The sequence below is a fragment of the Chenopodium quinoa genome, unplaced genomic scaffold (assembly GCF_001683475.1).
Source record: "Chenopodium quinoa cultivar QQ74 unplaced genomic scaffold, ASM168347v1, whole genome shotgun sequence".
Classification (NCBI taxonomy): domain Eukaryota; kingdom Viridiplantae; phylum Streptophyta; class Magnoliopsida; order Caryophyllales; family Amaranthaceae; genus Chenopodium; species Chenopodium quinoa.
Window position 1 is genome coordinate 648,715 of NW_018743503.1, and position 24,443 is coordinate 673,157.

Genomic DNA, 24,443 nt, shown 5'->3' on the forward strand with positions numbered 1-24,443 from the left:
TCCGTTTTCTTGAGAAGATCGGAGCTCCGATCGGAGTCTCTCCTGTCCTGCTGTAATTTGGTTCGCGATTTCAGCTTTGAGAGTGTCCATCGCGGTGGAGATCTCTCGGGCCACGTGCGCAGGTAACCCAGCAATTTCTTGTTCCAGGAGATCCAAGCGTTGACCGTGGTTCAAGCTAGCCATCACTGTCCCTGCCTAGATCGTTACGGCTCTGATACCAAATTTGCTGGGAATCAGTGTAACAATGTAGGCTGGAGACTAAGCTAACAATGGCAGCCTTAGCACGTTGTATTACTCAACAAGGAAAAACAGTAATACACCTTCTTTCGAGAGGAAGGAGCTCTCCCAACTACAGACTTCTGTAATTAATTATTTTCTAATATCTCATTACAAAAACAAACCTCCTATTAATACCCCCAATTAACAGCCTATCCCAAGCTAAGGCATGCCAGCACCATAACAAACTAATAACAAACTGATAACAAACTGTTACAGCAAATTATTATTATACCCTTCTACCCCAAAATTGGTTATAACAAACATCCAGCTCAGCAAGCCTATAACAGATTCTTCTTGGGTCTTCTAGAGTATGTAAAACGGAAATTGGGCTCGGGCTGGTTCCTAGCATATTGTCATAGAGTAACTTCAAGTTGAACGTGCCTTTAGTTACACGCAAATTCGTCTTGAACCAACAACTACTCCCTCCATCCGAATTTAATCTTTACACTAATCTCCGTGCGGTGTTATTTTGTGAGATTTCGTGTACTGTCAAATCCAAGATCCATGATTAATAGCCGTTCTGCAATGAAAATTCCATGGGGTGTGAGACCCTAACTTTTGGTAGTGGGTGCAAAGAGGTAATAAAATAGTAATTGATCCATGAAATAACATTGGGACAGACGTAACAGGGAAGGGTGAAGATTAAAGATGGACTGTGGAAGTATCAGCTTTAGGTTGAAAGTTTGATACTTCCACTACTTCTCTTTAATGACACCATTGTTCATCATCGATAAGATTGATGAATTCATATATAAATTATTTTTTCAGTATCATGGTGAACTAAACCAGTAGATGGTACATTTTTCATGGTATAGCATGGCCATCCTCGAGCCTGTCCTCAAATTGCAATGATCTTTAGCAATTGCTTTATCACATACTTTAGCACTTGGATGCAGTTTTAGTATTCTTGCACTTATTTGTTGATAAATTGAAGGTTTTACCTAATGAAGCTGACATTTTTGTAAACGTTTTTGTAAATGTACACCTGATGAACACGTTTGTTTCATCTAATGAACATGTGAGCCTGTGAAATTGAAAAATTAAATCTGCATACTTCGATTAGTGATTATGTGCATATGAGATACAAATCTAAATCACTTTGTGAATAGTTAACAGGTGAATGATGACAGGAAAAATAATGATATTTTTTCCCCTTGCTCTATATAGTATTATAGTGTAATTGGTGTTGGGTTATTCTTAAGAAATGTGCACAATTTTTGAAGTTCTGGCTCTTTCCTTGTGAAGTGAGAAATCGTTCTCGCTTTCATCAGTTATTCCTTCTCTGTTACTTATTCTGGCGACTTGTACAGGCAACAAACTACTGGATTTCATAGGCGCCAGCCATTTGTTATGGATTTAAGTGTGAGTTAGTGAAACTCAAAGTTTTAATGCTGATTTTAAACCCAGCTAACTTGTAATTTTCTTACTTTGCTGATGTAATGCGTAAATAGTAGATTGCTTGCTGATGCTTTAGGGTTTAAGTGCCTATTCCAACGGATGACTCCTTTATGCTAGGGGGGGGGGACTTTTTTCTCAATCTTTCATTGTATTTATCTCTTTTTCCCAAACCTACTATCATTAACTTTTATGACAAGATTGTTATATTTAGGCATTTCGGAGGCGTATGGTTGAGATAAAAAATTTGGGCCCTAGTTAAAATAATCCTTTCGTTCTCTATTGTTCTACACTTCTACTCAATTTCCGTTTTGGTCCGTTTCTTTTTTGCTCTAAACACTTTGCTTACTCTATTTTAGGTTTATCCCTTTATTATTTTACCCCTTACACTCCACAATAATTACACTTTTCCACACTCTTTCTTATTTTGTCCACCTAATTCTTACATCTTCCCTATCTTTTTATATTCTCTCTTACTTTATTATAAACACACTCACCTCTAACAATATTTTTTTAGTTGCGTATTTACGTTAAGTGAGTAGAACATAAAAGAATGGAGTGATTATATTGTTTTCTTCAAAATGGTTCTTCTATTTATGTTTAACAAAAGATCAATTAAACGCATCAAGTTCCTCATTACCCCAAAAAAATAAAGTACATTAAGAAAAAACTTAACTTTTATTTTTCATTTTGGTGAATTGCAAATAAACTTTTGTTTTGGTAATCAAGAATTATTGATTACCATATAAAATAACTATTTTAATTAAATCTTTAACAGCGGTTACTTTTTTTTTTTAATAATTTAATTATTTTTATTTTTATTTTTAAAAACAACCCACCACTCCTCCCCCAACCAACAACCCAGCCCATCTCCCCTCCTATCGACGCCCAGGGGCTACCCCACCCCTACCCTCGACACCCCACCGCCCTCCTTTCCTCACTCCGACAGCCACCAAAAACCACACTAAAAAACTCATAAAATCAATCCAATTAAACCAATTCACAAAGCTTCAAACCCTAAATCGAAATTCCGCCATTATGAAGCTAAAAACAGAGAAAAGACGGAAAAAAAAAAGAAAACCTTAAGGATGCCAATCTCGTGATCGAGAATGCGAGAATCCCTAACGATGTCTTCAGTGGTCAAATTGGCTAATTGGTCCTCCCGGAAGTTACTATCTTTCGACATCACCGTTGCTGACGGCAATGCCATTGAAGGTACGAGGAGTTTCCAATGAGCAGTAGGAGTGTGATGCAGTGGAGAGAGAGAAAGACTGGCTAGTGGAGAGAAGGGGCGACGGAAGGGGTGGGGGAGGGTGTCGGCCGGCAAGGGAGGCTGGGTTAGGCGCCAACAGGGGTGGCTGGTTGGTGGGGGAGGGGGTTTAACACAATGTTCTTATTAACTCCTTGTTGTCAAGAGGTTTTACTTCCCTAGTTAGTATGTTAACTGGGTACTTGATAGTGGCTGTATTACTTTATCATGTTGGAGGTCTTGTTCCTTACTATTTCTACAAATTTTATTCACAATTTTTTTTAATGTTCGAAGAAAAAATTATTACCTCCTCCTTGCACATTTAGCTACAACAGTTTGATAAAAAGCTCACGCACTTTTAGTCAAAATGTTGCAACAAAAAGTGAACGGAGGAAGTATATTGGTGCTGCACTTTTTTTTTTTCTTTACATGTTTAGTTCCCCCTTACTGAAATGCATTTAACCATAAGCTATAGAAAACAGTAGGAGCTGATCAATCCTCAAGTTCTGGATATGAGATGGTATAATGATTTTTTTATGAATGCTTATACAATCTTCTACTTGTCATCATTTTGCTGATTTTTCAAGCCTTAACTCTATTTGCAGGGAGTTATTATATTTCATGATGCTTTTGATGATGATCATGAAGAAGGTGGTGCTCAAATTCGGGTAGAAGGTGTATATATCTGGCCATTTAGGCAACTAAGAATGGTGGCAAACAGGTATCTATCTATGCTGTAACTGGATCTGTATATTCTATGTGAATGCACTTCAGAGATCAATTTGGACATGCTTTTCTCTCAGCTCCACCACTGATATATATTGTGGATGTATAACTGTAAAAAGAATAGAATCACATGGGTAATATGTCTTGTAACCTTAAAAAAAATTCTAACAGTTTCTTGTGCAGTGGAAAAGATGGCGAGTTTGGTCCAGAAGAAGACTACCTGTTATCTAATCCATATCATTTGGTACCTTCATATCCTTTCTCTAAATTTACAATCTCATTGTTTTTGTTTCATTTTTTTATTTGGGATGAGCGGCTAGATGTTGATTGTCAGAGATGGCCTTTTAAGGGATCTTGCCTTTGCTTTTGTCGGGAGTTTCATATTCTTAAAGCTGAAAGGTGGATCTAATCTAGGCTCATAGTATCTTGTGGGAGTATTTGTATGATGGAAGGGATAAACTCCTGATTCAGGAGTTTCTGAGATTTAAATTTGATGAACAAAATTCTTTGCAAACTTGAATATTTAAAAACTTGTTTTGCCATAAAGTGTGCAAGTGTGTTTTTTGCTTGTGTATAAAAAATTATATCATTTTTTGTCTTATCCTTGGTGGAGTTTATGAAGTTAGGCCTAGTTCTCTCACCTCATTCAATATCATATTCTGTAAAAATAATTTAAGTTTAGTAAAAATAAATCAAATTCAGCAAAAGTAAGTTTAGTTTAGTAAAAATATGTTTTGATCAGTAAAAATCAGTAACTTTAAAGAACAAATATAATCGAGAATCATTAAAAATAAGTTTTAATCAGTAAAAGTAATATTAAATATAAGTTCAGTAAAAATAGTTTAATTTTAGTAAAAATAATTTTAGCTCAGCAATAATAAGGTGAAGTGAACAAAACCTTAGTTTTTAAAGGGCTTTTAGATTTACCAAGTGAGAACCCTATGTTTGAGTTATTGAGTTTGGTAATGGATGACTAGAATTGTTAACAACATTATTCATGTTGAGTAGCAATTGTTGTTGTTGCCACTGCTGCTATTGATTGCTGTCTATTGGGGTAAGGTTGTTTTTACCACAACTGAACATTTTTTTTTTTTGTTTAAATGTTGAGCAGCTTGGAGTTTTCTCATCACAAGTATTTCAAGATTCACCACGTGATAAAATTTGGAGAAGAAAAAAATGTAATTAGCCTTTCTCTTATTTATCACTTATGTTGCATATGGCCGTATGCATACTGACACTTGTTGATTTTTTGATTGTGTATGTTCATGTCCTTTTTGCAGCTCAAGTTCATGACATAGAGAAACACTGCAATATTGAAATTGCAGCTCAAGTTTCACGTGTTGCTTCCTTGCAAAATGGTATCTGATTTATTTTAGACATCTTTCTTTTCAATATTTGTTTGACTTTCTTTATTCTTCTGTCCTTTACTGTTTAATGTGGAAACCACTTAGCTGTGTTCTTTCTCTTATAGGTTCACCAGTTGCGATTGTTAATTGTTATTGCTATTTCGCCAAATAATTAGATTTTTCAACCACCATATTTAAGATGACATGTACATATATTCCTCAGTATTGGAACCCTTGTAATACTCATGATAGTTTTTGTACGTGAATAAAGCAAAAACTATTAAGTAGTATCATATGAAATTAGGAGCTTTGGATCTAAACAACCTTAAGTTATTAACATCATTTGACTTCATGTAAGATAATTCAGATGTAGCTAAAATGTTGAGGCTATATAGTGAATTCTAAACGTATGAGCATCTATATTCAAGTTCTATTCGCATTCTGTCTGTAGAGACCTATGGAGGGGACGCCCTGATGTTTCATTAGTATCATCTACTTCCTCTGTTTTCCTTTATATGCAACAGTGCAACACACCTTCATTGCACGCACTTTGAGTAATTAGGTAATGTAAACGGACAAATCAATCAAAATAATTTATACACGTAGTTCCTAACCCTTCTCTATTCTCAATGTTAAAATATTATGATAAAGCCACTTATTTACCTACTCTAATCATCTCCTAAAAAAGCATGCTCAATGGTTGTGTTGCAAATATTAGAAACAAAGGAAGTATATTTTTTATGATTAATTAACCAAACAAAAAAGTTTTTGTTTTTTTTTTCCTCTTGTTTAATTTAAAAACTTTTGGTTCTAGGATTTTATTTTTATTTTCTATTTTTTAATAATATAATGATTTAAGTGATATCGTCTCTCTCTCTAAGTTTTTTTGTTAATTTTCCATTGGTGTTATGTGTTCTACTTTTGCCCGTTCCTTTTGTTGGTTACACTTTTGCTTTGTTTTTGTTTAGGAAAACTTTTTCTTGCACAAATCTCACATCCTACATTTTCTTACTTTTTCTTATAAAATCCTACTTACAACACACTCTTTCTTACATTTTCTTATAAAATCCTACTTATAACACACTCTTTCTTACTTTTTCTTCACAAACCCTACTTGCAACACTCTCTTATTTTGGAGGGAGAAGCTATGTGAAACGAATATTGCCTGCTTGCCCAGATATGTCCAAGTAACAGTGGCGGATCCAGGATTTGGGGAATGGGGGTACAAAATTAAGTTTGATAATAAAGAAATAATAAAATAAAATTACAAAATAAAATATGGAGTGCATACAATAATTTTTTCGTAACTAAATTTTGAGATAATAAACCATTTCAATCTGCAAGGCCTATAAATTATAATTGAGTACTAAATGTGTTCGTTGGTAAAAAAAAAAAAAGACTACCTAAGAGACCAGTTATTTGTGAAAACAACTCTCTTTGATCAAAAAGTACTAACTTGACGTGGAAAAATTAAAAATAAAACCTAAGAGACCAGATTTTTAAACAGGCGGTCTCTTTGAATTAAACACAAAAAAGGCAAGGCTGATTTGTTGCTTTAGCCAATTACTTAACAGTACCTAAGAGACCCAAGGCGGTCTCTTTTGTTAACAGTTTTTATTTTATTTTTTATTTATTTATTTATTTTTTTCCGGTATGGGGGTACAGTTGTACCTCTGTGTACCCCCTGGATCCACCACTGCCAAGTAATGTTTTCCTTTATTTTGTTTTGCGATGAAATTTCAAGTTTGTGAAGGTGGACGACCATAAAAATATATAGGCAAATTTAGCAGTCCCCAATACGTCCCCACACTCGTGGCGTATACCCAATTTTTGGCAAGAAATGTTGGGTACAAATTTTTTTGGTTGTACTCATACCCACTTTCTCTCTCAATCTGTTTTTGAATTTTTTGGGGACGGAGGGAGTTAGATGAAATCTGATTGATAATTACTTGAAAAGAAGATTTTGAGGTAGGTTGTGTGTAAGTGCGTAAGTTGTGGTAGGCTTGGGAATATATTTGTCAAAAAAAATAAAAAAAAACATTTCCAAAATATTTGGAATGAAGTGAAAGTGTTAGAAACAATTCTATAAAATGGAAATTTTGTCTATAAAAACCTTTTAAAGCAACATTTTTATCAGAAAAAACTTTAATTTTTTTTTTTGGCAAGGTAAATGCCGATTCAAAATTTATTTTGTTGAAGACAACCAACCCCAACTTTTCGATGTTTACTTGCTTAAATCCGGCATTAACTCCCCACGTGCAGGACACATGCCATTTTTATTTTCTTATTCTCAACCCCCCCCCCCCCCCCCCTTTTTTCTATTCCCCACCTTTTCCCTATTACTCTCTCTCATCAGCAGCCTACTCTACCAAAGCGCCATGGGTCCATGAAGTCCTCTCAGGATCACCGCAACTCACTTCTCAAATACTTAAATGGAACCACGATTGTTGCATGATTCACAAAATCAATTGTCATTATCGCAAATTAAAAAGAAAAAAAAACTGGAAGAGACCCTAATTTTTTGAAAACTTTCAATTCAATGAACTATGCATAAATTACACAAGACATTAACAATCACTTTGGTCGAATTCAATTAGGAAAGGCTTCAATTTAAAAAAAAAAAAAAAAAACGAACTTACTTGCTCGAAATCAATGACCTTTGAATGAGAGACGATGGATATTTGATGAAATGGTGACGGGTTTAAATGAGTGGGAGGAATAGAGAAAAGAGGGGGGGGGGGGTAGAAGAAAGGGGGTGGGAATAAGAAACAAAAATTGGGGCTGGTTGACTTCTAACACCATAAATGGTGAGTCAACGCAACAAAGACACAGTCAACGTCGGAAAGCTGGGCTGGTGGTCTTTAACAAAAAAAAAAAACCGGAATCAGGTTTTAGCTTGTCAAAAAAATTTAGAAGGTTTTGCTGACAAAAAAGTTGCTTAAGGATTTTTCTGACAAATTTTCCTTATGAAATAGACTAAAGTGGAGACTGGACAGTGTTAACATCTTAATGAAATGGCGGTATTATTTGATTTATCTGATTCATTTATTGACGTTTTTTTTACAGTGTAAAGCTCAAAGTATGATGATATCTGAATTATAAAACTATTAGTTTGAATCAAGATGTGCATCTTTCTAAAAATTCAAATGGGTGTTTCTTCCACTCTTCCTACTATTTGTTGTTACAAAATCTTCTGCTTTAAATAATTGTATCACCATATTGATTGTTTTATTTTGAGACCAGGCGAATGAGCTTTCTACTGTCCTACAAATGCATATGTAGTGGCCCTCATTATTATGATTTTGTGTTGCATGTCATCTTAACTTTCTTTCTCTCTCTAGGTCTTCTGTTGTTAATGGTGTCCACTAGGGGTTAATTATAGTCCTATGTGTACAGTTTAGATATTGTTGATGTAACCTTTATGGAGTTTCCGAATTATTTGGTGTCTACTTGTAGATGGAGATCATGATCGGTATCATATAGAGGGATTAATGGAATCTCCATCAGCAGACGAAGATGGAGACTGCTTTTCTCCATTATTGCTGAATGCTACCTCTGTCAATATAGAGGTCTATTACAACAAAGCTGTCAACTATACACTGATGGTTACCTTTGTATCCTTGTTTAATTTGATTTTCTTGTCATCTGTCTGTGCCCTGCATCTATTGTTTTCACTTGTATGGTTTGGTTCCCTTGACTATATCATGCGTCAGGTGTCTTTTCTCCAAGTTCTTTTACTGATTAGACAAATGGAGCATAGCAATACCCAATCTGTAAGATTGATTTTTTATTTATTATTATTACTATTTTTTTGATTTTACTTTCGCAACTGTGAGTTGATGTGTGCTAGCTCTTTGAGTATGACGTCATAATTGATCTTGTCAGGGGGCTGCCAAAGTTTCTATATTAATGATTGGTCAACAGGCTATTATGGATGCTTATTTCTGTCTTCTACATCTGACAGCTGGAATACTAGTAGGTAAGTTAATTTCCACTTAATCATAGCAGTGCGTAATGAGGTGCTTGTGATTTCTGGAATGTGGAGGACTGTAGAGTAAAAGGATTTTTTTATTTATTCGTTTGATTCATTTACCTGTTCTATAAGCTTAAACAAATAGGGTGCTGTAGTAGTCTGTTAGGTATTCTGAAAGTGTGCTGTTTTCACCTTGAAAATAGCTCATCCGATATAAAATCAGGTGCAGCTATGCTAAGTTTAGATTAGCTCAGGGTATGTGAAACTTATATCAACCAATAGGGGATAGTAGAGGCATGACATACGGATTATCATGTATGTAACAAACAACTAGAAGTCAAACAAATTATCTAATAATTATTCTAACAAGTTTAATACGAATTGAAAATGGAGACTATAGAGGAACTGACTAGATTTTATATGAATTACGATTAAGAAATCAAAGGGGTGAAATTTTGTTTATATAAAAATTTCACCTCTTCCCTCATCCCACCACTCTTCCTTTATTTTTATTTTTATTTTTTTGGGGCTTTGAGATTTCACCTCCAATGAAGGTCATTTTGAGCTGTCCTTCCATTGATTGGCAGTGGGGTGGTTTCGGGGGGAAGGGACAAGGGAGGGGTGGTTTGAGGGGGGTGAGGGAAAGAAAGGGGGGTGTTTCGCCGTTTCAGGGGTGGGGGAAAGGGTTTGGGTGGTTCAAAGGTTGGGGAAGGGGGTGGTTTCAGGAGGGGAAGGGGTTTGGGGCGGTTTCGGGGGTGGCGGTAGGGAGGTAAGCAGCCACGACTACCATGGAAGGGAAGGAAGAGGTGGCCATGGCTTCCATGAGGAAGGGAAGGAGAGGAAAAAAAACAATTAGACCAATTACAGAGTGACACATGGCAAGGTAGCCCATTAAACTGACCATCAATTTGTCAAACCCCAAAGAAAGCAAACCCCTAAATGTTCGCATTATTAGATAATAATGTAAAATTGGATTATTAAAAATAAAATTGGGCAAAATTGGGATTTTTTGAAATAAATTTTTATAAAAATTTATTAGAATTAATATTTCTTGTTATATAAGTTCTGCTGCATTACATTGTATATGAAGATTAGAATTAGATATAAAAATAATTTACATTTAAGAAAAGAAAAAAAAAAAAATTAAAACCACGATTAAACATCAAACAAATTAAGTATGCGAAACTATAATTTAGGAGAGAAACTTGGTTAATTAATTTTACATAGACACTTATGCATTGAAGTCAAAAGTGTAGATTAAAATTTAAATTAAAAAAATCATTAATGATTGCTGACATCACACATAGAATTGGAGTAAATATTTTTAATGTGAGAATGACACATAGGATAGTTTGAGGGTTATGATGTCAGCAATGTTTTGCTTAAGTAATAGTTGGTAGATATATTTGGAAATTAAAAATCGAGACAAATCTATGTAGATCTCACATGATTACTCTTTGAAGTATATGGAGTAGAACAATCATTAAAATTATTTAATTCCATTTGCATTGTCAAGATTCTAAATGAAAAAAAAGGGGGAAAAGATTACTAACGAAGTTTCATTAATCTTATGGTATTCAAAGTAGCCTTAATTAATTTCATTTCTCTAACTTCTTGTCTTTTTCTGCTTGAACGCCTTAATCCCATAAGTGGGGTCGGGTACATGAATCAACATGAGGTCTTTCAAGAGGTCACCAATCCTAGTAATACTCTCAAATTTCAATCATTGTGGCTCATGTCAAACGATGTGGCAAGATTAATCTAACAAATAATAATGATCCAAAAAACTTTATTACAATGGAAGTCATGAGGTTTAAGTAGTATCCTGTAACGTTTAATTATCTCGATAGAAAGTTTGTATGAACAGAGGGTAGGTTTTACTGAATTTAGGGTTAAAATCTAGTGAACCATGGGTATGTTCGTTCAAAAGTTTATGTGTGTAACAGGTGTACAATAAGTTTAGTGTAGTGTACATTGAGCAATTTTAAGGTAAATTTTAAGCAAACTTAGGGGTCGTTTGGTTGGGGTTAATAATCAAAGGGAAAGGGAGTGAGCAGGCCTCATTTCCTTTGTTGGTGTTTGTTTGTCACTTTTAATCATTCCCTTTACCCTTTTTTATTTTTGAGTTTACCCAAAATCAGTCTGCATTGATTCCCCACCCCCCTAGCCTTTTCCATTCCCTTTCCTTAGCCACCATTACACCACCATGTCTACACCAGCAATCACCCTTCTACCCTACCCCCGCCACCTCGCCGCCCTTCCTCCGACCATTGCCGTCCCTTCTCTGCCACTCGTCGACCTCCAGTAAGATCGCATCTCCCTCGAAAATCTTCCCCGACCCCTCGTTGAAACTTGTGCCCATGTTCGCATCTCCCCCACCCCTTGCCGGAGGTTGTCGCACCTCCCCCATCCCTCGAAAACCTTCCTCGACCTCTCGTCGACCAATGCTGCTCCTGTTTCGATTGAGCGAAGTTCGAATTGAAGAAAAACGAGAATTTGTTGGATTTCTTAATTCGGGTTTTCCGGGGTTTGAAGGGTATTGATGATGGATAGGGTTTATGAGCTTGGAATTGACGGCAAAGGCTAGTTTAGAGGAGAAGGAAAGGTGAAAGGGATTAGGGGAAGATTTTGTGAGATGGGCTCTGGGGGATTCCGAGAAGGAGAAGTGGGAAAGTGAAGGAAAGAGGGGTTGTGTGGTGGTGTTGTGGTGGTGGTGATTCCCTTTGATTTTTTTAAAACAAACAACACACATGGAATGGTTTTTCATTCCATTCTCTTTCATTTCCTTTGTTCACTCCATTCCATTTACCTTGTGTGAACCAAATGATCCCTTAGGGTAATATTTAAAAATTTAGGGTAACTTTGAACCTGATAGTTTAAATTTAAATAGGCAGTGGGATAAGTATTGTAAGGATTGATTTGGGTAAAAACCCCAAGCCACGTGGCCCAATAAGAAGCTAACACGTGGCAGCCCTGGAAATGTCTAAACAGGACCAATCACCAGACACGTGTCCTTCCTAATCAGATGGGAAAAATGCGGCCTTAGGGCCCAATTCTCACCAAAGCCGCAAAACGGCGCAGCCCACCAAATCTACGTAAGAGTGACCTAGATAAGGGCACATTTCCCAATGACCCTGACAAGATCAATTATGACGTCATACTCAAAGAGCTGGCCATACTTCTTGGCACATCCGGTTGTACTCTATACTGACTAACCTCTCAAGCGGCCAATGATAACTTTAGAGTCATCCGGCCGAATGCTCAAATGGGCTATTGAAATGCAAAGTCTTGAAATCACTTTTGAACCAAGGAAGGCAGTGAATGGTCAGGCGTTCACCGACTTCATTGTTGAAATGACAAGGCCAGATGAACCGAAAAATCTTGATCAGGTTTATGTAGACGGGAGCTCTACTATGAACGTATATGGTGTAGGGATAATATGTAGGGGGACAAATATGAGTATGCACTACGGTTTAAGTTTCAGGCCTCGAATTATGAGGCTGAGTATGAAGCCCTGCTAGTCGGAATACACATGTGTAAGGCGGTAGGGGCAAGAAAAATTGACGCCTGCTTTGATTCTCAATTGGTTGTTAGCCAATACCATGGTGACTATGAGGCCACCCATCCGGCTATGATCAAGTACTTGTAGACGGTCAAGGCAAAGGCCGAGCCGAGACACTTGACGATTTCAACTTAAGTCTAGTGCCACGGTCAGAAAACAATCAGGTGGATGCTTTGTCAAAATTAGCATCGTCCCCCTCCTATGATACACCTCGGTCAGTCTTAAGGGAAGTGATGGAAAAACGAAGTATTGAAGAGGACCCATTGAAGTACTAGACCGAAGTTCAACCTTGATGGACGGCATCCGGGCCTATCTGCTAGACGACACTCTACCAGAGGCATATCTAGAAATGGTTGCAATGAAAAAACGTGCAACCAACTTTGAGATTCATAATGGAGAACTTTTCAAAAAAGGCTTTTGGAGCCTCTTTTGAAGTGCATCACCCCACAAAGGGGGCAAGAGATTCTGGAAGATCTACATTCGGGCTACTGTGCCTCACACATAGGCGACAGGGATATTTCTGGTGAAGTGTGATAAGTGTCAAAGATTGGCAAGCTCATCCACCGTTCGGCCACTGATTTGACGGCCATTCATAGCCCAGTACCATTCGCCAAATGGGGCATGGACATTCTGGGTCCATATACAACTGCGCCAAACAGACAGCGATATATCTTAGTTGCTACTGGCTATTTCACCAAGTGGGTGGAGGCGGATGCGGAGGCTGTCAAAGACATTAAGATAAAGGATGTCATCTCTTTCATTTAGAAGAACATCATCACCCGGTTTGGGGTACCTATGTCTATGGTTTTTGACAATGACCCTCAATTTGAGACGCCTACTCTCGAGAATTGGTTGGGAGATCAAGGGATCTCACACTGTTTTGTATCCGTCGGCCGACCCCAAGCAAACGCCCAGATTGAAGCCTTCAATAAATTAATCTCAGATGGCATAAAGAAGAAAATTGAAAGAGCTGGCGGTCTATGGGCAGAATAGTTAACTCATGTCCTATGGGCCATCGGAACAACAGAAAAAGGGGCAACCGGCGAAACTCCATTCCTCATGGTATATGGTGTTGAAGCCGTCTTGCCTATTGAGCATTATAGGTTAACTCTTCGAGTCATGATGTATGATGAAGAGTCAAACTGGGAGGCCATGCGGCTAGCATTAGACTCACTCCCAGAACGCAGGGTCAATGCCGCCTTGCGTCATGAGATTTACCGTCTGAGAATGACAAGAGCCTACAACAGGAGAGTACACAAACGATCCTGAAGGTTGGGGACTTTGTGTTACGGAAAATGGAGGCAACCGGTAGGGCCAACGAGCAAGGCAAGTTAGCGCCCAATTGGAAAAGACCCTACCGGATCTATGAAGAAATAAGAGGCGGCACGTACCACCTGGAAACACTCACTGGACGGCAGGAAGCTAGCCAGAACTTGGAACGTAGACAACTTAAAGAAGTACTGCTTCTAAGATTTGTAAATTTTTTGTAAACGAAAAGTTTATCAATGAAAAATCGCTTTTTATTTTCAATTTGATTGTTTTTGCTGTATTAGATGTCTCCCAATGGGAACACCGCCTGTGCAGGCGACGCCCATCTGGGTGAATTCGTTGCAAAGAGCATCTCCCATTTGGGTGGTACATTGCTCTATAAATTTTAACACAAATGGCCTAATTGATTGACCCAACAAGGGTTAACTCATAGCCGTTTGACCTGAATAATCTAAAATGAAGCCTAAAAACCGCATGTCCGTAGGACATCAAGCGGTATCCGCCGATATTCCAACTGAGATTAAAAATTTCCGTTCCCCCAATGGGGCAAATGGACGCCTGTGTACATTTAATTAACCTTAACAAATGACCCAGGCGATGAAGAAGGATTTCCTTATTCAATGGACTAGGCAAGTTCGAGAATGCTTGGGTATCTAAATTTATACCGCCTGAATTTTGGACGGCTCTGTACTTTGTTTGGGGCAATCACGGTAGTGATTAATTGACAAAGTAACTTGACATACTCTTTAATATATCAAAAGTTCCCAAGTCAATCAATCAACTTTTTGAAACCGACCACACAGCCGCCCAGAGGCCAGCCGGTTTCATAGTTGCCGCATGCTATTAACCAGTTAGGCAAAATTAAAGTATATATATAGCAATAATCAAAGATTTGGGAAATTAAAAATTGAAGCAAAATTAAAACCAAACCGACTCAGCCGGCTACTTCATAAATAAAACCCGACCTAAAGGCCGGGAGAGATTGTCAAACCGGATCTACGTCCGGGAGAATTGAAGTGTTGATAAATGCAAACACAAATACTCAGCACGCAGGCCGGAAATGCAGACGGCTCAAGGCTGGAAAGAAAGAAATAAAAGCTAATCTTGCTGAGGTGGGGCCACCGACAGGCGGAGGTAGAGTAGAGTTCACTTGTGCTTCCTTTGTCTCGTGCTCTTTCTCTCCCTCCCCCTCGCCCTAAACCAATTCCTTACCATCTAAGGCCTCTTTGTTCGTCCATTCCTCAAATGGCTCAGGATCCGGCTTCGCCTCCGCCCTTGCTATGAGAACAAGATCTACATGTTGGTATCTTAAGGCAAAGACACCCCCTTCGGTTCCCGGATGCACAAGGTCCCATGCTATCTTCATCCGGTCCTCGCAGTCTTGTTCATTCTCCTCAACGAGGCGGCTTTACTCAGCCTCTCCGGAGCCGTCTGGTAATTGGAGTAGGAAGCCCAAAGAGTGGTGTTCTCCTTGTCAGCGCCCTCCAAGTCCAACTGAGCATTCTTGAGTGTCGCCTCAAGGCTTTCTTGTTTGCCTCATCCAGCGCAGCCGTCAGACGTCTGATGGAGTCTGCCTGCGTCAGTAACTTAGCCTTAGTCTCAAGATCATTTATTGTACATTGATACTGGCAACGTCAGCGGACTCAATCGCTCGTATGTTGGCCTTCCTTACCTCTTTCTTTTGCACAAACGGCATGTTAGAAATACAACCGACATTATATTAAGAACATCTGATAGTTAAGTTAAGCTACCTAGTATGCACCCCAAGAATGGCCTCCTTATCCTCCTTGGAGTCTTGGAGAACTGCTGCACATCCGGCCATCTATCTGGCGCATAGGCGCCACCAATAGACTGCCGGCTGCCTTGAAAAACCTTCTGACTGCTGTTGAGAGTGTGACTTGACCTGTATGGGCCAAGGAAGGTCAAAAGCAGTGTCGAAGGGTCATCCGTACCTTGGGATATTGGCTGAAGGCTCAGATCGCCTACAGCTGCTGCAAAACCGGTTGCATCTTTAGGTGGCTCGCCACCCTTTGGCACCTCCGAGGCACCTAGCTTGTTTATAAGGTTTATCCCAAGACCATAATTTTTGATACTCTTCCCACCAACGGTTAGACGACCCTTTCCAAGCGGGGAATCAGGAAACGATTGAGTGGACGACACCTTCCTTGACTTGGTTGAGCTTTTGCCTCGTCTTCAGGCTTCCGCTTGGAGAAGGATCTGGGAGGTCCCTTGTCTCCATCTTGAACAAAGAAATTCAAGTGTCAAAGGCATAGTCGGTTAAAGCCGACTATGTTAGAATGGAAAAATGAACAAATACTATGGTAGGCGGCCAGCTGAGCCTTCTTCTTCTCAGAGTTACAAAACGAGCAGGCATCTTGTCTTTTGGAAGCATTCTGCAGGCGGTTTTTGCGAAGAAAAACCGTCTTCACCAAACAAAATAAGAAAATTATAAGAAAAAGCGTAGAAACAATGGAGACGGCATGAAAATGGCGGATGTCTATTTTACGTACGTTTGTCTAAGACCACAGGCGGACATAAAACATACGTCTCTCAGCCACTCATGTTTTGGTACCCAGTTTTATGGGTACACTTATTAGTTCACCGGTTGACATGGGCATGGTGGTTAGCCCAAAGAAATCCGGTTTTATTATTGCCTCATAGTCCTCATCCGGGATCCGGGGCATGGCACACTTATGGCCAGCAAATCTAGCTTCTTATTGTAACAACGCTATTCATGATTTTCCCGCTTTTTGGGGGAGGGGACGAGATATAACTTGTTCCTCCAACCAGTCCACTTAGACGGCTTGTTTAAGGTCATGAGGTATTCGGGGTAAGTGGTCAGTGTGTACCACGCCTGCTAGCCTCCTGGGTTACGGCTCACGTAGTGCATCTTTGCTAAAGCTTCCTAGCCGGGATGGAGGTTTTGCATCTTACAGGCGGCGATGTAGCCCAAAATGTTGACCCAGGAGTTAGGAGTTTGGGGTCGACTGCCACAAACCTAGGCCATATCCTCAAAGGATGGCCTTTATTGCATCGTGGAGGGGGAAACAGAGGCCGGCTAAGAACGCCGCCTCATACCAGCCAAAGTACTCATTGGCGTTTATCATCCTTTCAAGCTATGGTGCCCACTTCAGGCGGCACCCGGATGTCATAGTTCCCCCCAAGGGGACGTTTCATTTTAAAGTTCTCTAAACCCTGCTCCATGGCAAACACATGGATCTGAAACGTGTCTGTCTCATCACTCCATTTTTTACGCTCTTCCTCCTCACTATCCTCAAGCGGAGATAGCGAGTTACTGCTACTCAGAAGAGGCGGACTCTCCACCATCTCTCTCAGACTGCCAAACGCAGAGCCTACTTCTTTGCCGTCTTCCTGTTCGGACTCATCCCCTTGTTCTGATTCCTCCAAGATCTCATCACTTGGAGTGTTGGGTGCACCCGGGACGGTGGATCAAAGAATCTTAGGCGGTTATTAGAGTCTTTCTCTAGAATATCTTGCTCTTAATCTCTCTAGACTTTGTAAATGGTTCAAAGATGAGGGAGGGGCAAGGGGGTAAAATGCCTTTTATAGAGGGGTAAAACCAGGGGCCCCTGTAATTTCCCCAGAAGGTGAACAGTTAAAAACTGTTCACCAATAAAAGCTTGACACGTGTCACAGGTTTCACGTGGCATGCCATGTGACCCCTGTGAGGGGCAAATGATTTAGGTAAAAACCCTAAGCCACGTGTCCCAGTAAGAAGTTGACACGTGGCAGCAGCCAGGAAAGGTCCAAACAGGACCAATCACTGACACGTGTCCTTCCTAATCATATGGGCCACGTGACACCTGTGAGGGGCAAATGATTTGGGTAAAAACCCCAAGCCACGTGGCCCAATAAGAAGTTGACACGTGGCAGCCAGGAAAGGTCCAAACAGGACCAATCACGGACACGTGTCCTTCCTAATCATATGGGAAAAAGGCGGCCTTCAGGGCCCAATTCTCTAGAAAGCCAAAAAACGGCGCAGCCCACCAAATCTACGTCAGAGTGACCTAGATAAGGTCACATTTCCCAATGACCCTATAAATAGGGAGATTTACCCCATTTTGGGGACACGTTCATTTATTATAACTCAATCAATTCGCATAAGAGAAAACACCTGATCTCGGGTTCCGAGAAGATCTACTTTTACCTTCTGCACTTTTTACATTACTTCGACAGGTTTTAACTTGATCGTCGGTGGCGGAACTCCTGCCAACCGGAGTTTCCGTTGTTTTGCAGGTACAGGCAAAGAGAATTCAGACTTGGTGACGTAACTCTCCCGTAGGACACAAAAAACCCCGTAACAAGGATAAGATACTAACCTTAACGCACTCGGATTTGTTTTTTCTCCTTTAAAGAGGGAAACTTAATCAATAAAAAGTTAGGTATCTTTTATGAATATTAGGGTAACTTTTGATCATTTTAGAGTAACTTTACAATTGATTCACAATAAAACATTGTACACTCGGCTAATTAAAAAATAATTATGGTTTGTTTGGTTAGGCAAAACCCCTAAATTCCAAGGCTTTAGAGAAGTGTGCTTGTATCGAGGGCTGGTTTGGACGAATTTTTAACTAGTTTGGGCGAACCTAATTTGGGATCTGACTCTTTGGTTCATTTGAAATGAGTGTGGGCACATTTGTGAGGGGTTTGGGCAAACTTTGTTTTTCTCCCCCCCTCCCCCCCAAAAAAAAATTGATAAGGCGAAAAAGTGAGTGTGAAATCGACACAACTTTTCTTCTATGGCTACTAGTTACAGATGCTGATTGTTGGTCATTTGCTTCTGATTTCCCAGTGTATAAAAAGGCGTGCCTAAGCATTGAGGAGCTAGGCGATTAGGGTAGAGCGCCTTTTTTGCTCTAGGCGAGGCACATATAAGGAGGTGCACCTAGTCACACATGCAAATTTCCTTAAATGTGTTATATGGTGCACCTCACTTCAAATAGACGCGGCCTAGGCACATCAGGACCTTCATCACCTCATTGGGCCTTGAGCCTTTTTAATTTTTTATACATTGGATTCCCCATTGTTTTCCTTTACTTTCTTGGCAGCCCCAACTATTTTCTTGTGTAGGAGTGGGAGGTGGTTCATGCTTGTGTTGGCTAGAAATTCAAATCATTATTTGACTACATTAGAAATCATGAAAAGTGAAAATACTTCATTTAATTATCTGAATGTATTATACTGAACTGTGTCCCATGTCAGCAGGATGTTGTCAAAGCAGCTAACATTTTTCCCGTCATGGTTTTAGATTGCATTCTTTATGACATTGTCCTCTTTTCAAGAGTATACAATGATGGAAGGCATAAATCGTGAATCATGTGATTGCTGTTAGTCTTTATATGCTTAATTTAATGTATGCTTTTCATACAAGATTGAATATATGTAAAGCGATTGTGACTGATATTTTGTATTTTATTCTTTTGCTTTCGCAATTTTGTGGCTATCAACCTAAAATTCATCATGAGTGTTAATATTCTTCGTTGTGTTTAAGATTTTAACTCCGTTTTTCTTATGCACTCAGAATCCCTGTTTAATGCTTTTGCAACTGCTGCCTTCTTCAAGTTTGTTGTGTTCTCTATATTTGAGATGCGTTACCTCTTGGCAATATGGAAGGCAAGTAGACCGGCAAACAGTGGCGAAGGCTGGGAAGCCATGAGACGTGAATTATCACTACTGTACAGCCGATTTTGTGAGTGTCTTTTTTCATACTGTACATTGTTGAGTTTTTCCTTTTTTTTTTTTTTTAATTTTTTAATTTTTTAATTTTTTAATTTTATTTTAATTTTAATTTTATTGTTATTTTATTTAAAAGAAACATATTCTTGAGAAATAAGCTTAAGATGGTTGATTCTTTGCATTGCTTTGCTTTTGACCCTAACCTTGTTCATCTTTGAAGTGTGAATACCGTGTGCTCTCTTGCTTTTTCCATTTTCCAGCAGCTGCTGTTGCTTTCTATCCTTTCCCTTAATCTGCTTCCACTTTTGGCAAATGATGTTCTCCAAGTGTCTGATATAGGGCTTTTACAGTTTCCCTTTAGTTGGTCTTATATCTTTACCTTAATTCTGCCGTAGCTAGTACGGTGTTAACTTTCTGTTCTATTTCTGTCAGGCATGCCTAAATTTGGCTTCAGATTGTCCTGAAGTATCTGTTTATCCTGCGTTTCTTTTGATCCAGACATAGGTTTTTTGTGTGTGTGTGCGCTTATGTGTTTTTTTATACCCTTTTTTGCATGCCTGTAACTAGTATGGTGTTAACTTTCTGTTCTATTTCCAGTATTTATTTTGTAATAGTTATTGTGGGGTATAGCTGTGCGTGAAATTCGTAATGGCTTGCACCCGAGAATGTTACTCTTCTAAGTCCCTTTTATAGTTATACCTTCTGCCCCTTGTTTTTTGCCCCATATGACTCATAAACCTCTCACAAACAAGTGGTCCATGGAGCAAACAAAAAGGGACTGAGGGAGTAATATTTTATTGTTGTTACTACTCTACTCTCTCTCTCTCTCTCTTTTTTTTTTTTTTTTTTTTTTGGTGATAGGGAGAGGGGGAGGGGAATTGTATCAATATGTTGTCAATGTTGGTCAGCTTTTGATGGCTAATTCAACTTTCATACATTGTTTGCAGATGGTATATTGTTGGGAGGCATTCTGATTATGTACGAATTCCATAATTTTCTGCGAGTTATCCTTCTGCTTATGTATTCTTTTTGGATACCTCAAATTGTTACCAACGTCATTCGTGATTCAAGAAAACCGCTTCACCCACATTACATCATAGGCATGACCCTTACTCGATTAGCAATTCCATTGTATGTATTTGGCTGCCGTAACAACTTTATGCGAATTGGGCCTGATAAGAACTGGTGTATATGCTTGTGCTCATTCATGGGGCTTCAGGCTCTGCTCCTTCTACTTCAACACTACCTTGGTTCACGATGTTTTATACCTCGTCAGGTTTGATACACATCTATTTTTTATGTGGTGATTTCTGTGAGTGCTTTTGTACATATATGTTAGGTGACATTCCTTTCTGCAGTTCAAGATAGCCCAAAGGATACCTGTCGATTTCAACTCTTCCCTTTCCCAATAGCAAAGGAGTATAATGAAAGAAAAACCACCTGTTAACAGGAAGCAGGCAATATCTTAGACTGCATTTCTGATTCAATTCAATGATAATTTCCATTTTTAAGCTGGATTCATACGTATAGTAATTGGTTCTGCTGAATTCTGATTTAGCTTTGGCCTGGAAATTCCTAAGTTTACAATCTCTGTGTCAAATTATTAGATATAAATATTATACTTCCTAATTGAGTCATTTGACTTCTATGTGCTCAAAAAGTTTTAATATATATTGTTCTTTTGTTACAAAATTATTGTTTTTGATGAATTGAGCTAGCATATGTTTCTCTTTATCTTGATTAATCTAATTATAGACTAGGCCCAGAATATGTTGTGGTGGATTATGAACCATTTTATGTATTTGATCCGACTCTTGTTTTAGCTGTATTTGTTGTGAATGAGGGGCAAAGCCTTCTTCAATAATCTTTGCTAGTTCAGGAGTAGAACCTCAGCACAAAAGTGTTTGCCGATGAGGATAGTGAATGCTCTGTTGCACAACTCTTTTTTCTAGCCAACCGATCATCAGCTTTGTTGGCTTCTCAGAAAGATTGTTTTGTCTAGATAGTCCATTCTTCCTTTCTCAGCAATGGTTTTCCATAATTCATAATCTAATTGCATTGTCCCTATCCATCTTAACTATACCTATTTTAAACCAAGCTGTCACACCAGATCTAAAACTCTTGCAAGTGCAATTATCTCAAGGCAAAGAGCCAAACAAAAAACCAAACTTTGATATGAATACTTTATCCGCCGTCACCTGCTAGTCCTAGACTCTGCTTTGTAGCTGTCACCAGACTCTCTAGAGGTACAACCCTACAAACACATGTATGAAATTTTGTTCTGTTTGACTAATTTAGTGACTTCTGTAGAACCAAATTTTCCCTGTGTTTCTGAATTGAATTGCAGAGATCCTATAACATATTTTGGAATTTTAGCAGCTCTCTATAAGGCAACACGATAAGTCACCTCCAAAGCCACCATAGGTCAAGCGATAGAAAGATTATTACTTTCAGCAAAGTGCCAATCTACAATCTTCTTCTTGACGTCGGTAAATTAGAACTGATTCCCCAGTACATTGCAAATTGACCTGCCATGTTCTAAAGGGAAAGTTTCTGTGCTGTCTACCCCAAAAGAATGCAATATTTGATTGGAGGTCATTTTTAGGACCATTGCAAAAACAATTTTCTAGTTCAATTTTACATCACCACCCCCCTTCAGATTTTTGAGACAAGGATATAATGATAACTTGGGAAATATAATTTTTTTTTTTTTCTAACTTTAGAAACTGGACTATTTGTTTAGGTCCCTAAATTAAGAAATTAGCTTACTATTTTGGGAATTCCTGAAATAGAAATGTGGTTTGTTTTTGTAAAACAGTGGAGTGAACATGGAGTGACATGTTTCCACAAATAATTTTCATATAGCTCTACATCTCCTACTTTCTGCAGCTCCATGGAGTGAACATGTCTTTGAAAATATTATCATAGTGAGGATGGAGATTGGTAATGGACATTTGATGATTTAGATTTTGTACATCTTGGGATTAGTTTCTAATTTGGGATTTATTATTTTTGTCTTTATAATTATTTGTACTTCATGCTTACTAGTTTGACCAGAACACTTTCTATGTTATGACAGATCCTACCGGAGAAGTACAGTTACTATAGACGGTTCAATCAAGATGCAAATCGTACCACTGATTGTGTCATTTGCATGACTGCCATTGATATCTCTGAGCACTCTAATGACTGCATGGTAAAGTTTATGTTCAGTTGAGTCAAGGTGTTTACATATTTATGAATGTGCATAACAAAAGAAGGATTTTCGTTTTGCAGGTGACCCCTTGTGATCATTTCTTCCATTCTGGATGTTTACAAAGGTGGATGGACATAAAAATGGAATGTCCAACATGTCGTCGGTCCTTACCGCCTGCTTAACAACATAATTCCACTTAGTTGTAGAACAGACCCATGGATTTTGCCACAGTAAGTTTGGTAAAATAATTCGGGTGCAAAATCTGTTATTTTTATTTCTCCAGATGTTTTGTGAACAAGACATGCATATATGAAATGTTTGACATGAGTCTGTCCATATCAAGCAGCATCCTATGTCCACAATCTAGTATATTCATTAGTCTATACAGTCTTAAAATTTCAACCTAGTCTGCATGACTCTTGCAAAGATACATTTCCTGGATTCATTGATTGATAATATTATTATACATGTTTTTTTTGTTTTTTTTTCGGGTATTACCTAGTGTCCTCGAGCGATAGGAAAATTCATTCGGTGATCCTGCTGTTTTGGTAATCCAAAGTCCTATTATTATTTTTTATTGTTTTTAGGTCTGGTAATTCACCAAGGTCCCTGTGGCTTCATGTGCCTCACCATGTACCTTCAGCTTTCATTGGATTGAAAGAGCTTGTATATGTTATTCTTTAGCTGCTGTGTACCTGGTGAAGTGTTGAATTGTACAAGTCCAGGATACAAACAGCAAGTTAACCCAATTTGAGACTTGCTGTGTACCCCAGTTGTATTTTTGTGCTAAAAATTAATAGCATATCAGTTGAATTTTGAATTATGCTCTAACTTTAAACATTTGCAAATTAATTTTTTCCATTGTCACTCAAAATGGCCTGTTGTCCATTTTTCAGCTATTTCCATTGTTTCTGTACTTGCGGTTTCTGTATGTTGTATCCCGTATCTCTTATCATTCATACTATACCTTGACTGACTAGGTATAAGACTACGTACATCTTCACGCCTCTCCTCGTTATCTTGTTTATAACGTCTGGCTATTAACACACTTTTATGTGGATATACAGGGCTTTACAAAAATAAAGCAATTCATGTTTCCAGATGTGTTGGGGGTGACAACTTTATTTTCCAAGTCCACCTGACAAAAGGATGGTGAGAGAAACAACTGTCATTTAACAGTAACAGAGGAGGGCTTATAGCCCAAGTATTATTCATGTATATTATTTTTTGTATATTATTTACACTACAGGTTTTCGGAAAAATAGAATACATGTTAAATGTAGTTATGTTAATGAATGAAATTAACGTTAGATGTGTATAAATTTTGCAAAGTAATTTGCAGTATTATATTCTTGGTACACTACAGTGGCTTAGCTTCCCACCTCTATTACAACATTACCTTAAATCCCTGTGGTCAGCAATAGTCGACTACATTTAAGCTACAGTTGATTACCTTCACAAATGCAGTAAAATCTTGATCGTTGATATGTGATTGATAAATTCAAAGCCCTCCAAGACATTTTAATTTGAAAAATTCATTAAGGGCTTGTTTGGTATACTTTTTAAGAAAACAAAAGTAAATTTAAACATTTTAAAATTTAACTCTAATTAGCTACCATCTGCACATAAAAAATTGTTTATCTTTATTCTTTAACCTTCATAGTACGACCTATGCACCGTTGTTAAACTTAACCTTTAAATTATACTCCCTTCGTATTTAATTAAATGAAATATTTTTCTTTTTTGGTCAT

General features: G+C 38.3%; 1 protein-coding gene across 2 annotated transcripts in view; it reads left to right on the forward strand.

Moving 5' to 3' along the window:
• The window catches only part of LOC110739507 (transmembrane E3 ubiquitin-protein ligase 1-like), a 34,791-nt gene extending 10,739 nt beyond the window's left edge, over positions 1 to 24,052 (forward strand). The window contains exons 4-15 of one of the 2 annotated variants that reach the window (XM_021919955.1): positions 3,529 to 3,644; positions 3,821 to 3,893; positions 4,761 to 4,827; positions 4,930 to 5,007; positions 8,452 to 8,609; positions 8,709 to 8,768; positions 8,881 to 8,974; positions 19,342 to 19,509; positions 20,444 to 20,772; positions 22,576 to 22,692; positions 22,773 to 22,922; positions 23,760 to 24,052. In XM_021919955.1, coding sequence (XP_021775647.1) covers positions 3,529 to 3,644; positions 3,821 to 3,893; positions 4,761 to 4,827; positions 4,930 to 5,007; positions 8,452 to 8,609; positions 8,709 to 8,768; positions 8,881 to 8,974; positions 19,342 to 19,509; positions 20,444 to 20,772; positions 22,576 to 22,692; positions 22,773 to 22,874 — 1,362 coding nt within the window. In that variant the 3' untranslated portion in view covers positions 22,875 to 22,922; positions 23,760 to 24,052. The remainder of the gene's footprint in view (positions 1 to 3,528; positions 3,645 to 3,820; positions 3,894 to 4,760; positions 4,828 to 4,929; positions 5,008 to 8,451; positions 8,610 to 8,708; positions 8,769 to 8,880; positions 8,975 to 19,341; positions 19,510 to 20,443; positions 20,773 to 22,575; positions 22,693 to 22,772; positions 22,923 to 23,759) is intronic. The other variant, XM_021919956.1, reaches the window with a different exon arrangement.
• Positions 24,053 to 24,443: the final 391 nt, after the last annotated feature.